This window comes from Heteronotia binoei, chromosome 19 (assembly GCF_032191835.1).
Source record: "Heteronotia binoei isolate CCM8104 ecotype False Entrance Well chromosome 19, APGP_CSIRO_Hbin_v1, whole genome shotgun sequence".
In the NCBI taxonomy this organism is placed as follows: domain Eukaryota; kingdom Metazoa; phylum Chordata; class Lepidosauria; order Squamata; family Gekkonidae; genus Heteronotia; species Heteronotia binoei.
In genome coordinates, this window is record NC_083241.1 from 41,740,591 (window position 1) to 41,753,491 (window position 12,901).

Consider the following 12,901-nt stretch of genomic DNA (forward strand, 5'->3'; position numbering starts at 1 on the left):
AGGAATGGGGAATCAAACCTGGTTCTCCCACATAAGCGTCTGCACACTTAGAGCTGTGGCTAACCCAAGGCCATTCCAGCAGCTGCAAGTGGAGGAGTGGGGAATCCAACCCGGTTCTCCCAGATAAGAGTCCACGCACACGTCACTACTACACCAAACTGGCTGATTTAAAGAGACAAATGCCTTCTCCAAGCCAGCTGATGGGGCAGTGGGGGCTTCAGGAGCCACACAATACGTGTGAAAGAGCCTCATGTGGCTTCCGAGCCACAGTTTGGCCACCCCTGGTTAATAGTGTGCTGTAATTCTGCTTTCTAGGCATTGGGCTCTAATAGAAGAAATGTCAGGGTGAAACTATAAACACTATTCTATCGAAACATGCATTATAAGAAAATTCTTATTATTTTATTATACGTTTCTTCTATTATAGCTTTGCTTAAACTCAGGGAGCCCCGCCCCACCGTTCTAGGCACTGAGAGCAGTTCTGATTTGTCGCCACTTGATGTTAAATGAGAGGCCCATAACGTTAAACGTGTTGGGTTAATGGCTCACGTAATCACTGTCTGTCAAGGGAAGCATTTGTGCAAAAGCTTTGGGGTAAGAACATAAGAGAAGCCATGTTGGATCAGGCCAGTGGCTCATCCAGTCCTACACTCTGTGTCACACAGTGGCCAAAAAACCCCAGGTGCCATCAGGAGGTCCATCAGTTCGGCCAGGACACTAGAATCCCTCCCACTGTGCCCCCCCCAAGCACCAAGAATACAGAGCATCACTGCCCCAGACATAAGAGCATAAGAGAAGCCATGTTGGATCAGGCCAGTGGCCCATCTAGTCCAAAACTCTGTGTCACACAGTGGCCAAAAAACTCCAGGTGCCATCAGGATGTCCATCAGTGGGGTCAGGACACTAGAAGCCCTCCCACTGTGCCCCTCCCAAGCACCAAGTTGAGTTCGTCTTTGGCAGCCCATACTGTTCAAGCTCGGACGTAATCGAGGTTATCTTTTGCTTTTTCCTTCTGCCACAGACAAAGTTGATTCAAAAGGATATAGATGCTCTTAATACAGAGTTGATGGAGTCCTCCATGACTGATGTGTCCACCCTTAGCTTCTTCGAGCACTTCCATATTTCTCCTGTGAAGGTGAGTTTGGAAAATGGCACATTTGGACAGTGATGCAAAAACCTAGACTTATATTGATTTACTGAAGCAACACAATAATTTAAAGAGCTGCAGTGCTTTGATAAACGGCTTCATGTGCTAGGAAGTCTCAATATTCTAGATCAGGGGTGTCAAACATGTGGTCTGGGGGCTGAAGGAGGCCCCTGAGCAACTGGCTGTCATCTGTTTCCTTCTCCCTCTCTCTAGCTTCCTTCTGCATAACAGCTTGCTTTGCAAGGCTTGCTCAATTACGCAGGAGCTACAGAGAAAAACCTCTATTTTCTCCATTGGCTGAGGCTCCTCTTTTGGGAAGGAAGAGGGGGAGGCAGAGCTTGATTTGCCAGGCTCTCTCAATCGCACAGCAGAGCTACTGAGCCAAGCCTCTCTTCCTTCTGTTGGCTGAGGCTCCTCCCCCACCTGGTCTCCCAGGAAAGGAAGGAAAGAGCCAGAGCTTCCTTTGCCCCGTTCCCTGGATCCCATGGGAGAAATACAAAGAAAGCACATTTAAGACCAAGTGCTAACGTTTTAAGCAAGTTTTATTTTAAGGTTGTTGTTTTTTAATCGTTAATTGTGTTTGTTTGTATCCTTTTATAAAGTTTATATGTCTGCTACCTAATCTTAAATAGGTGCACACGTGGCCCGGCCCAGCAAGGTCTCATTTATGTCTGGCCCTCATAACAAATGAGTTTGACATCCCTGTTCTAGATGTTCTCGATTATCCGTACAATTGCTGATGCTGTACGCAGCTTAGGTAATACTTACAGAAACTCCTATCATTCTCTCCACTGGGCACAGCCAGAGAACAGTCCTTGATTGTACCTTGTGCTTCGTGGTTTCTTTCTCATTTTCTTTGTTTACCACCTCACAGCTTGCCCAGTGGGGAGAGCACGACGCCGTGTGTCTTGGTTGCATTCTTGCTCTGCTTCCGTCTGTGGTAAATTAATTTCTCCCCCCATTAGCTGGCTAACTAGACGGAAGGAAATCTCTCTCCTGGGTTCCTTCAGAGTAATTGCTGGAACCAGTCTTTGAAGTTGTGAGAGGATTTGGGTAGGAATTCAGTCCTCTGATCCTAGAGCACAGCTGTATTTTAGTTCCACGTTACTCTCGTAAGCTGATTTTTCTCTAGTGTGTATAAAAGCAGTAAATCAGTCCTCCAGTATTTTTCTGTTTTCGACTCTCACCTGTAAAAGGTCTTGATTTGTCCTTGAAATCGATGCCTTCAATATAGGCAATACAGAGCCAGTTTGGTGTAGTGGTTAAGTGTGAGGACTCTTATCTGGGAGAACCGCATTTGATTCCCCCACTCCTCCACTTGCAGCTACTGAAATGGTCTTGGTTTACCCATAGCTCCTGTAGGAGTTGTCCTTAAAAGGGCAGCTGCTGTGAGAGCTCTCTCAGCCCCACACACCTCTGTTGTGGGGGAGGAAGATGAAGGAGATGGTGAGCCACTTTGAGATTCGGAGTGGAGGGCAGGATATAAATCCAATATCATCATCACCACCTTCTTCTTCTTCTTAGACCCCACCTTAATCACATGCACACAAAGTTTGCATCCTTCTTACCTTGGAGAAGTGCCATATAAAGAGTGGCAAATAGAAATGGTGTAACCCCCCCCCCCCGCCCCCAAATATTAGAGCTGCTAAGGAGACAGTCTGCATGTTAAAATAAGAGCACAGCCAGTCTCTAGCTTATATAAGACAGTTTTTGAGATGCTCAGTTATTTGAGATTAGAGATGCGAAGGAGATAGCGTGCATGTTAAAATAAGAACTCATCCAGGTTGCAGCCTTATATAAGACAAAGTTTTTGAGGCGCTCCGTTAACAAGCTCCTTCAGGAATCCCTCTGGCTGTCTTTTGTTGGCAGTCCTTTCGACGCTGCAGGAGGGGAAATGGAAATTTAATTAGCTAGCAGAAGGAGGTCTCTGGAAGAGCTATCGAATTTAATGTGAATCTTCCTGGCATACCGTGTAAACATGAATACCGTGCTCTAAAAGGGAACACAAACAACTCCATGACGGTCGGGACAGCTGAGCGCTTTAAAACGTCACAAACAAGCTACTCAAGGTTTAGCATAGAACTTCCCTCCCATCCATATGCCGTCTAGATCCTTGTTGTGTTTTCATAAATCTCGACTTAGTAGGACGCTGAGTAACCCCCAACGTTTGCGTTCAGCCATTATGTTCTTCTCATTAGCTACATTTGAGCCTTTCTTTGGGTGCCGGTGGAGAAGAATCTGATAAAGGCAAAGAGGAGTTCGCTATCCATTCTGTAAACCTGCTGCTGAAGAGCATTGGGGCCACTCTGACGGATGTGGACGACCTTATATTCAAGTGAGTGGACGAAGCGCCTCCCTGAATTTCTTTGGGCTCTTCGGCATTCCCTCTGAGCAGAGTTAGCGTGAGCTAGCTCACAGATTTTTAGCCTCCAGCTCACACATTTTTGTCTTAGCTCAGGAAGGGTGACCCCAGAGCGCAATTGATGCCGTAGCTCACAACTTTAATGCCAGTAGATCACAAAGTAGAATTTTTGCTCACAAGACTCTGCAGCTTAGAGGGAACATAGAGACTCAGACAAAAAATCAATGGGCTATAATACTTCCATCACTAAGAAGTTGATGTTCTGGGCAGGGCTTTTTTGGAGCAGGGGCTCCTTTGCATATTAGGCCACACCCCCTGGTGTAGCCAATCCTTCTAGAGCTTACAGGGGGCCCTGAACTAAGAGCCCTGTAAGCTCTTGGAGGATTGGCTAGGTGTGTGGCCTAAGATGCAAAGGAGCTCCTGCTACAAAAAAAAAAAGCGCCCTGGTTCTGGGTATTTTGTAGAACAGCAGTAGTCTGGTGAAAGGACCAAAGGCCAATTCACAGGCTACGAGAATTTTAAGTTGCTTGGAATACATGCAGGCTAATGGCAAGCCAAGCGTGTGAAGTACAAAGTCCCCCCAATTCAAATCTCTCAGCTTTAAGCCTCCCCTCCATGCTGCAATCGGTAACTTGAGGCTAATGCTGGCTTACTTGACAGGGTTGTTGCTTGGGTTACCATTAATCACTGAGAACCAGCAGCAGTGTTAGATGTGTTGAGCTCTCTGAGATCCTGATTCCTCTGAGAGCCAGTTTGGTGTCGTGGTGAAGTGCACGGGCTCTTATCTGGGAGAACCGGGTTTGATTCCCCACTCCTCCACTTGCACCTGCTAGCATGGCCTTGGGTCAGCCATAGCTCTCTTGTCTGGGAGAACTGGGTTGGATTTCCCCCTCCTCCACTTGCACCTGCTGGAATGGCCTTGGGTCAGCCAGAGCTCTCTTATCTGGGAGAACCGGGTTGGATTCCCCCCTCCTCCACTTGCAGCTGCCGGAATGGCCTTGGGTCAGCCATAGCTCTAAGTGTGCAGACTCTTATCTGGGAGAACCAGGTTGGATTCCCCACTTCTCCACTTGCAGCTGCTGGAATGGCCTTGGGTCAGCCAGAGCTCTAAGTGTGCAGACTCTTATCTGGGAGAACCGGGTTTGATTCCCCCCTCCTCCACTTGCGCCTGCTGGAATGGCCTTGGGTCAGCCAGAGCTCTCTTATCTGGGAGAACCGGGTTGGATTCCCCCCTCCTCCACTTGCAGCTGCCGGAATGGCCTTGGGTCAGCCATAGCTCTAAGTGTGCAGACTCTTATCTGGGAGAACCAGGTTGGATTCCCCACTTCTCCACTTGCAGCTGCTGTGGAGCTGGGTCCACAGCATGGCCTTGGGTCAGCCATAGCTCTGGCAGAGGTTGTCCTTGAAAGGGCAGCTGCTGTGAGAGCCCTCTCCAGCCCCACCCACCTCACAGGGTGTCTGTTTGGGTTGGGGGAAGGTAAAGGAGATTGTGAGCTGTTCTGAAACTCTGAGAGTCATAATATAGGGCAGGATATAAATCCAATACCTTTTTTAGGTGCAAGGACTCTTATCTGGGAGAACCGGGTTTGATTCCCCACTCCTCCACTTGCAGCTGCCGAAATGGCCTTGGGTCACCCATAGCTCTTGCAGAGGTTGTCCTTGAAAGGGTAGCTTCTGGGAGAGCTCTCTCAGCCCCACCCACCTCACCGGGTGTCTGTTGTGGGAGGAGGAAGGTAAAGGAGATTGTAAGGCGCTGTGAGATTCAGAGTGGAGGGCGGGATACGTTTCCAAAATCATCATCTCTCTCTTCCTTTCAGGCTGGCTTTCTTCGAAATCAAGTACCAGTTTTACAGAAGAGAGCAGTTGATGTGGAAAGTTGTAACACACTACAGTGAACAAGTAAGCTGTCTCCCTTTGGCCTCCTCTGCATTTTTGAAGAAGCTTCCTTGTGGATCTTAAGTAGCGTAGTGTGACATTTCCCAATGCCTTTCCTAAACCCCAGAGCGTGGCTGCCTTATTTCAGTAAGAGCCAGTGCCCTGTGAAGTCCCATAGAGACCCCAACAACATGCACAGATTCTGTTGTGCTGTAGGCCGGGCATAACGCTTCTGCTAAAACTACCTTTTCTTTTGTCACAAAGAACAACCAATATCCAATCAGTTGGGGTTTTTTTATTCATTAATTTTACTTATTTAATATCAGAGTTGGAAGAGGACTGCCAAGGCCTGAAACTACAACCATAATAATAGGTTGAAATTACAGCTGTGATATCCCCATCAAGAAGGTATCTGATCAATTCTGTTTGGTGTAGTGGTTAAGTGGTCAGACTCTTATCTGGGGGAACCGGGTTTGATTCTCCACTCTTCCACTTGCACCTGCTGGAATGGCCTTGGGTCAGCCATAGCTCTCGCAGGAGTTGTCCTTGAAAGGACCAGTTTGGTGTAGTGGTGAAGTGCGCAGACTCTTATCTGGGAGAACCGGGTTTGATTCCCCACTCCTCCACTTGCAGCTGCTGGAATAGCCTTGGGTCAGCCATAGCTCTCTTATCTGGGAGAACCGGGTTCGATTCCTCACTCCTCCACATGCAGCTGCTGGAATGGCCTTGGGTCAGCCATAGCTCTGGCAGAGGTTGTCCTTGAAAGGGCAGCTGCTGGGAGAGCCCTCTCCAGCCCCACCCACCTCACAGGGTGCCTGTTGTGGGGGGAGAAGATATAGGAGATTGTGAGCCGCTCTGAGTCTGATTCAGAGAGAAGGATGGGGTATAAATCTTCAGTTGTCTTCTTCTTTAAAACCTCCAATGACGAAGACTCCACCACCTCAGAAGGGAGATTGTTCCAGAGTTGAACACACCTCACCATCAGGACATTCTTCCTCAAATTTAGACAAAACCTCTTTTTCGGTAGTTTAAATTCATTAGTCAGAGTCTTTTCACCCAGCACATAACTGAAAACACATCCACCCCATCCTCTGCATAGTTATCCCTTTAGGTATCAGAAGGTGGCAGTCATATCATCATGCAAGCTTCTCTTCTCCAAGGTGGAGAGACTCCCAGCTCCTTCAGCTTCATCATAGAATCATAGAGTTGGAAGGGATCTCTAGGGTCATCTAGTCCAGCGGTCCCCAACCTTTTTGGCACCAGGGACCGGTTTTGTGGGAGTCAATTTTTCCCCGGGGGTGGGGGGGAGGGTATGGTTTCGGAATGATACCATTGTGCACTTTACTTCTATTAGTTTGGTGTGGTGGTAAAGTGTGCGGACTCTTAGCTGGGGGAACCGGGTTTGACTCCCCTCTCCTCCACTTGCAGCTGCTGGAACGGCCTTGGGTCAGCCATGGCTCTCGCAGGAGTTGTCCTTGAAAGGGCAGCTTCTGGGAGCCCCACCCACCTCACAGGGTGTGTGCTGTGGGAGAGGAAGGTAAAAGAGATAGTGAGCTGCTCTCAGAGCTGAGGGCAGGATATAAATCCAATGTATTATTATTATTATTTATTTTACTACTACAACATTGTAATATATAATGAAATAATTACACAACTCATGGCCTGGTTACTAACAGGCCATGGACCGGTACCGGTCCACGGACCGGGGATTGGGGACCCCTGATCTACTCCATCCTCCTGCACAATGCAGGAACTTCACAATTACTTCCCCCCGCACACACACCCTTATAGGTCATGGTCTCCAAACTCTCACAGGCTTTGTTGCCAGGGAAAGCCAGTTTGGTGTAGTGGTTAAGTATGCGGACTCTTATCTGGGAGAACCGGGTTTGATTCTCCACTCCTCCACTTGCACCTGCAGGAATGGCCTTGGGTCAGCCATAGCTCTGGCAGAGGTTGTCCTTGAAAGGGCAGTTGCTGTGAGAGTCCTCTCAGCCCCACCCACCTCACAGGGTGTCTGTTGTGGGGGAGGAAGGTAAAGGAGATTGTGAGCCACTCTGAGACTCTTTGGAGTGGAGGGCGGGATATAAATCCAATATCATCATCTTCTTCTTCTTCTACACTGAACATTTTTTGCCTTATTGACATCCTTGTGTTATGCTTTTCCCCTGCAGTTTTTGAAGCAGATGTATGTGCTGGTGCTGGGCTTGGATGTCCTGGGAAATCCCTTTGGCTTAATCAGAGGCTTGTCGGAGGGCGTGGAAGCTTTCTTCTACGAGCCTTTCCAGGTAGGACTCACGTCGACAGAGCTTTGGGTTGAGACTTTTCGAATCTGGCACCTGCGTTCTTGAACGGAATTCAGCGCAAACTCACACACCACCCTCCAAAAATGTACTGCTATTATATAGCATCTAAGCTGCAGCATTTTGGTGTTAAAAAAAAAAAAACCTTTTCAAAAGCTAGGCGATAGCCATAAGATCTCACTAAGGCAGGGGTGGCCAACGGTAGCTCTCCAGATGTGTTTTTTTTTTGCCTACAGCTCCCATCAGCCCCAGCCATTGGCCATGCTGGCTGGGGGTGATGGGAGTTGTAGGCAAAAAACATCTGGAGAGCTACCGTTGGCCGCCCCCGCCCTAGGGGATTGCGTGATGCCACAGCAAGGGCCATAGCCAGGATTTTACGTTGGGGGAGCTTTTTAAAAAGTCAGGGGGCCCCCTTTTCCATCCACTGTGGGGCTTGCCGCTTCTCAGAAGCTTTCTGGGGTAGGGGCAAAAGCTGGAGGCTCTGAATGTGGCCAGATTGAGGCAGCCAATCCTAAAACTCTGGAGTGAAGAAGGGACTTCACCTTGCGTGCTAGCAGGGGGGTTTCCTTCCACCTCCCTCTCTCCCACCCTGGCACTTTGCAGCCGGGAGCTCCATCTGTCCCCCCCCCTCCCCAGTCCATTCCACATGGCTTCCTCCGCCTCCCTCCTCTCCACCTGTTGCTTTTGCTGCTGCACTGCACTTTGCCTTGCTCAGCTCCCCTGCCTCTGGCTGCCTCCTCCTGGGTAATGCTTGTACATTGGAAGAAAGGAAGGAAGATAAATGGATGGATGGATGGATGGAGAGGTAGAAAGAAAGCAACTTTAACTTTGAATGAAGAGCCACATGTGACTCCCAAGCTGCAGTTTGGCCACCCCTGCCCCAGAGCAAGCTAATTGATGCAGCGGCTCACAGCTTTAATGCCAGTCGTTCACGAAGTAAGAATTTTTGCTCACAAGACTCCTGCCTCTGACTGCCACTCGTGACACTTGGCTGGCTCAGCCGTGGCAAAAAGAAAATGAAATACGACTGCGTGCTGGAGGCCCCCTGGGAGTCAGAGGGCAGTGCCCTCACAGGCCTCCCTGTAGCTACAGGCCTGTGCCACAGGCAATAGGAAAGGGAAGCCACGAGGAAAGACGGGGAATCAGTGTTCTAAGAAGCAGAGAGAGGTAGTGTGTGTCCTCGTACGCTCCTTAAAATGAATAAGAAAGGGTTTATAATTTCTTTCCAGGGAGCTGTCCAAGGACCCGAAGAGTTTGCCGAGGGCTTTGTGATCGGAGTCCGAAGTCTGCTCGGTCACACAGTGGGTATGTCGAGCACCTCGCCGATTCGCCCGTGTCGTGTTTCCAGGGTGCCTCGCATCACCGCGTTGCCTTGCTTCCAGGTTTAATTGGAGGGCTCAGCTCCTCTCTAAATAGAGATGCTTCAAGAATGGATTGTGTGTGTGTGTGTTTGTGCGCGCTTCACCGGTGACAATGATGTCAGGTCTTTCTCCAGCAGCAACAGAGCCTGACGATCCTCCTCTGTTTGACCGGCAGGCGGCGCGGCGGGCGTGGTGTCCCGGATCACCGGCTCCGTCGGAAAAGGACTGGCCGCCATCACCATGGACAAGGAGTACCAGCAGAAGAGGAGAGAGGAGATGGGCCGGCAGCCCAAAGACTTTGGGGACAGCCTCGCAAAAGGAGGAAAAGGCTTACTGAGAGTAGGAGGCTTAAATATTCTCCGGACTTAAAGGGAAAGACTAAGAAACCGGGTTCGTTAGTTTGACAGCCTTCTCACTTCTGCTGTGCCGAATTAGCAGCCCCGTGGTGCAGAGTGGTAAAGCTGCGGTACTGCAGTCCGAGCTCTCTGCTCATGACCTGAGTTTGATCCCCGGTGGAAGCTGGGTTTTCAGGTAGCCAGCTCCAGGTTGACTCAGCCTTCCGTCCTTCCGAGGTCGGTCAAAGGAGTCCCCAGCTTGCAGCGTAGATGACTGGGGAAGGCAAGGGCAAACCACCCTGTAAAAAGTCTGCCATGAAAACGTTGTGAAAGCAACGTCACCCCAGAGTCGGAAACGACTGATGCTTGCACAGGGGACCTTTCCTTTCCTTGCCATTACCTTCCCCAGTCGTGGCGCAGAGGGTTAAAGCTGCAATACTGCAGTCCTAAGCTCTGCTCACGACCTGAGTTCGATCCCCAGTGGAAGCTGGGTTTCAGGTAGCCAGCTCCAGGTTGACTCAGCCTTCCGTCCTTCCGAGGTCGGTCAAATGAGTACCCAGCTTGCTGGGGGGAAAGTGCAGAGGACTGGGGAAGGCAATGGCAAACCACCCCCTAAAAAAGTCTGCCGTGAAAACGTCATGATGCGATGTCACCCCAGAGTCGGAAACGACTGGTGCTTGCACAGGGGACTACCTTGACCTTATGCCAAACTACTCCTCCTGGGTAATGCTTGTACATTGGAAGGAAGATAGATGGATGGATGGATGGATGGATGGAGAGGTAGAGGTAGAAAGAAAGCAACTTTAACTTTGAATGAAAGAGCCACATGTGGCTCCCAAGCCGCCGTTTGGCCACCCCTGCCCCAGAGCAAACTAATTTATGAAGCAGCTCACAGCTTTAATGGCAGCAGCTCACGGAATAAGAATTTCTGCTCACAGGACTCCACAGCTTAGAAGGGAGCATTGGTTGCCAGTGAAGGATCCGATTGGCTATGCAGATTAAACTGGCAATTTTTTCCCACCATACCAGTGTTTCTTTTATTCTGTCTCTCACCCCTCTTTCCCAGTGTATTTTCCTAATGGCCTCTCTTATCTCCTGTGGCGGGGCTTCCTTTGCGCGCGGGGCTTCCTCTCCTGCAGCAGCCGTGGTTTGGTTCCGCCAACCCTCCTGTGTCAGAAGTGCCTGCGGGCTAGAAAAGGTCAGGCCACCCCTTGGCCTGACAGGACACTCTGAAAGACCAAATAATAATAATAATAATAATAATAATATTTTATTTTTATATCCCGCCCTCCCCGCTAGGCGGGCTCAGGGCGGCTAACAGGCACGGGAGTCTCATGATTCACCTTAAACAATAATAGACATGGGAGTCCCGTGATTCATAAAACATAACAATTTAACATTAATTACAATAAATTATTTAAAATACATAAAAACATATAAGCATATAAGATATAAAAATAGGTGCTAAAATGATGTATTTAAGATGGCTAAGTATCTATTCATTCATGAATCAGGTTCTGTCTTAGTTACCACCTGGTGACTCAAATGCCAACTGAAAAAGAAATGCGGTTTGCGTGTCCCCCCCCCCGTGCGTCTCTTTCCCTGTCTTCCTTGAAGCGTCTTGTTGAACCCAATGCGTGGTGTGGTGCCATTGCGCTGTGCGCTGGCCAGTGGGGGCAAGGGGAGCACAGCATGCGTTGCGATGAGAACCCTCGTCTTGTTCGACAAGGGACAGCGAGGAAGAGCGGGGGAAAGGGCAGGACCCAGTCTGCATCCACGGAGGAAGGCTTCCTCAAGGTGGGTGGTACCTCCTCCTCCCCCTTCCCCCCCCCCAGCAGATTGTTTGTTATCCTCTGCTGTGTGTGTGTGTTCTGGGAATCCTTTAGACTTGGGGGGAGGCAGGCTGCAGGCGTTGAGAAATTTCCTCTTTACCTCCTTGACCGGCGAAACCCCCGTTTGTTTTCCTGTTCACTCTTTTGTCTACCTTGTGCATATTCATGTCACCCTCCCACGTGAAGTTCGCTCTTCTCCCTTTTATTCTCACAGCAGCCCCGCAAGGTAGGTTGTGCCGAGAGGCAATGCCCGATCCGGGGTTCACCCACCACACTTCCGTGGCAGTGTGTGGGGGGCGGCTCTGTATTAATGGAAGATTTTAGTCGTAAAAACGTGGTGTATAGAATATCTTGTTTTATATTGGGGTGGAGGTTCTGGTGTTCCGTTCAGCTGCTCTGCCGGGCTGAGTTAGCTTGTGAATGTGGGGGAATGACACCGGAGGCCCCCTTGTGAATGCAAACCTTTTCAGTGCTGACCCACGCTTCTCATTCTCTCTGAGAGAGCCAGTTTGGTGTAGTGGTTAAGTATGCGGACTCTTATCTGAGAGAACCGGGTTTGATTCCCCACTCCTCCACTTGCACCTACTGGAATGGCCTTGGGTCAGCCATAGCTCTGGCAGAGGTCGTCCTTGAAAGGGCAGCTGCTGTGAGAGCCCTCTCAGCCCCACCCACCTCACAGGGTGTCTGTTGTGGGGGAGGAAGGTAAAGGAGATTGTGAGCCGCTCTGAGACTCTTTGGAGTGGAGGGCGGGATATAAATCCAATATCATCTTCTTCTTTTTGTAGGGCGTCGTTGGAGGAGTGACTGGGATCGTCATGAAGCCTGTGGAAGGTGAGCTAAAGGATTCTCTAACGATCTCCTTGTAGATATCGAGGGGAGGGTTGTAGAGTCCTCAGAGCATCTAAGTGGAGGTTCAGATGTTTCCACCTGTATGTGGAATGTTCCTTTATTGCACCTATAGAATACCTGAAACAGGTTCATGGATTTATGGTTCTGGATACGCTAATGCATGTTTCACATGTTCAGTGGTAACTTTTTACAGATAGAATGAAGTCCAGTAGCACCTTAAAGACCAACTTTTGAGAGTCAGAGGTCCTTTAATCTAAAGAAGGCAAATCTTGACTCTCAGAAGCTCATACCCCACAAAAATCTTGTCGTTCTATGAGGAGTTCCTGGACTCCAGTCTAGCTGTTCTCCTGCAGACCGACATGGCTACCCTCTAAAACCACCTTTTTAACTTAGTTTTATTCAGAACATAAGCATTCGTGTGCATGCACATGAAAGCCTCCGTTCTGAATAAAACTAAGTTGGTCTTAAAGGTGCAGTTGACTCCTAGTTTGTTCTACTACTTCAGACCAACACGGCTGCCTATTTGGATCCATTTTTTTAACTGTAAATTATATTTTCATAGAACAAAATAGGAGTCAAGTGGCACCTTTAAGACCAACTTAGTTTTATTCAGAACGTCAGCTTTCACGTGCTCTCTAAGCACACTTCATCAGACGAGGAATCCGGTACAGTGAGCAAAGCCACACATAGCTGGTAGTCAGTGGCTCAGAATGCAAACTGGTACAAATACTGGTTATATATAGTTATACTGGATGTCTGCTGCCCCCAATGTTTTAAATGGTTTAATGCTTAAATTTAAATGCTCTATGTTTAACGCCTATTTATGTTAGATTCCTGTGT

General features: G+C 49.0%; 1 protein-coding gene across 2 annotated transcripts in view; it reads left to right on the forward strand.

Moving 5' to 3' along the window:
- The window catches only part of VPS13C (vacuolar protein sorting 13 homolog C), a 189,993-nt gene that overhangs the window by 154,028 nt on the left and 23,064 nt on the right, over positions 1-12,901 (forward strand). For both annotated transcript variants that reach the window (XM_060259893.1, XM_060259892.1), the window contains 7 exons: positions 1,022-1,135; positions 3,346-3,482; positions 5,327-5,408; positions 7,556-7,669; positions 8,914-8,989; positions 9,221-9,384; positions 11,998-12,043. In XM_060259893.1, the coding sequence (XP_060115876.1) occupies positions 1,022-1,135; positions 3,346-3,482; positions 5,327-5,408; positions 7,556-7,669; positions 8,914-8,989; positions 9,221-9,384; positions 11,998-12,043 (733 nt within the window). The remainder of the gene's footprint in view (positions 1-1,021; positions 1,136-3,345; positions 3,483-5,326; positions 5,409-7,555; positions 7,670-8,913; positions 8,990-9,220; positions 9,385-11,997; positions 12,044-12,901) is intronic.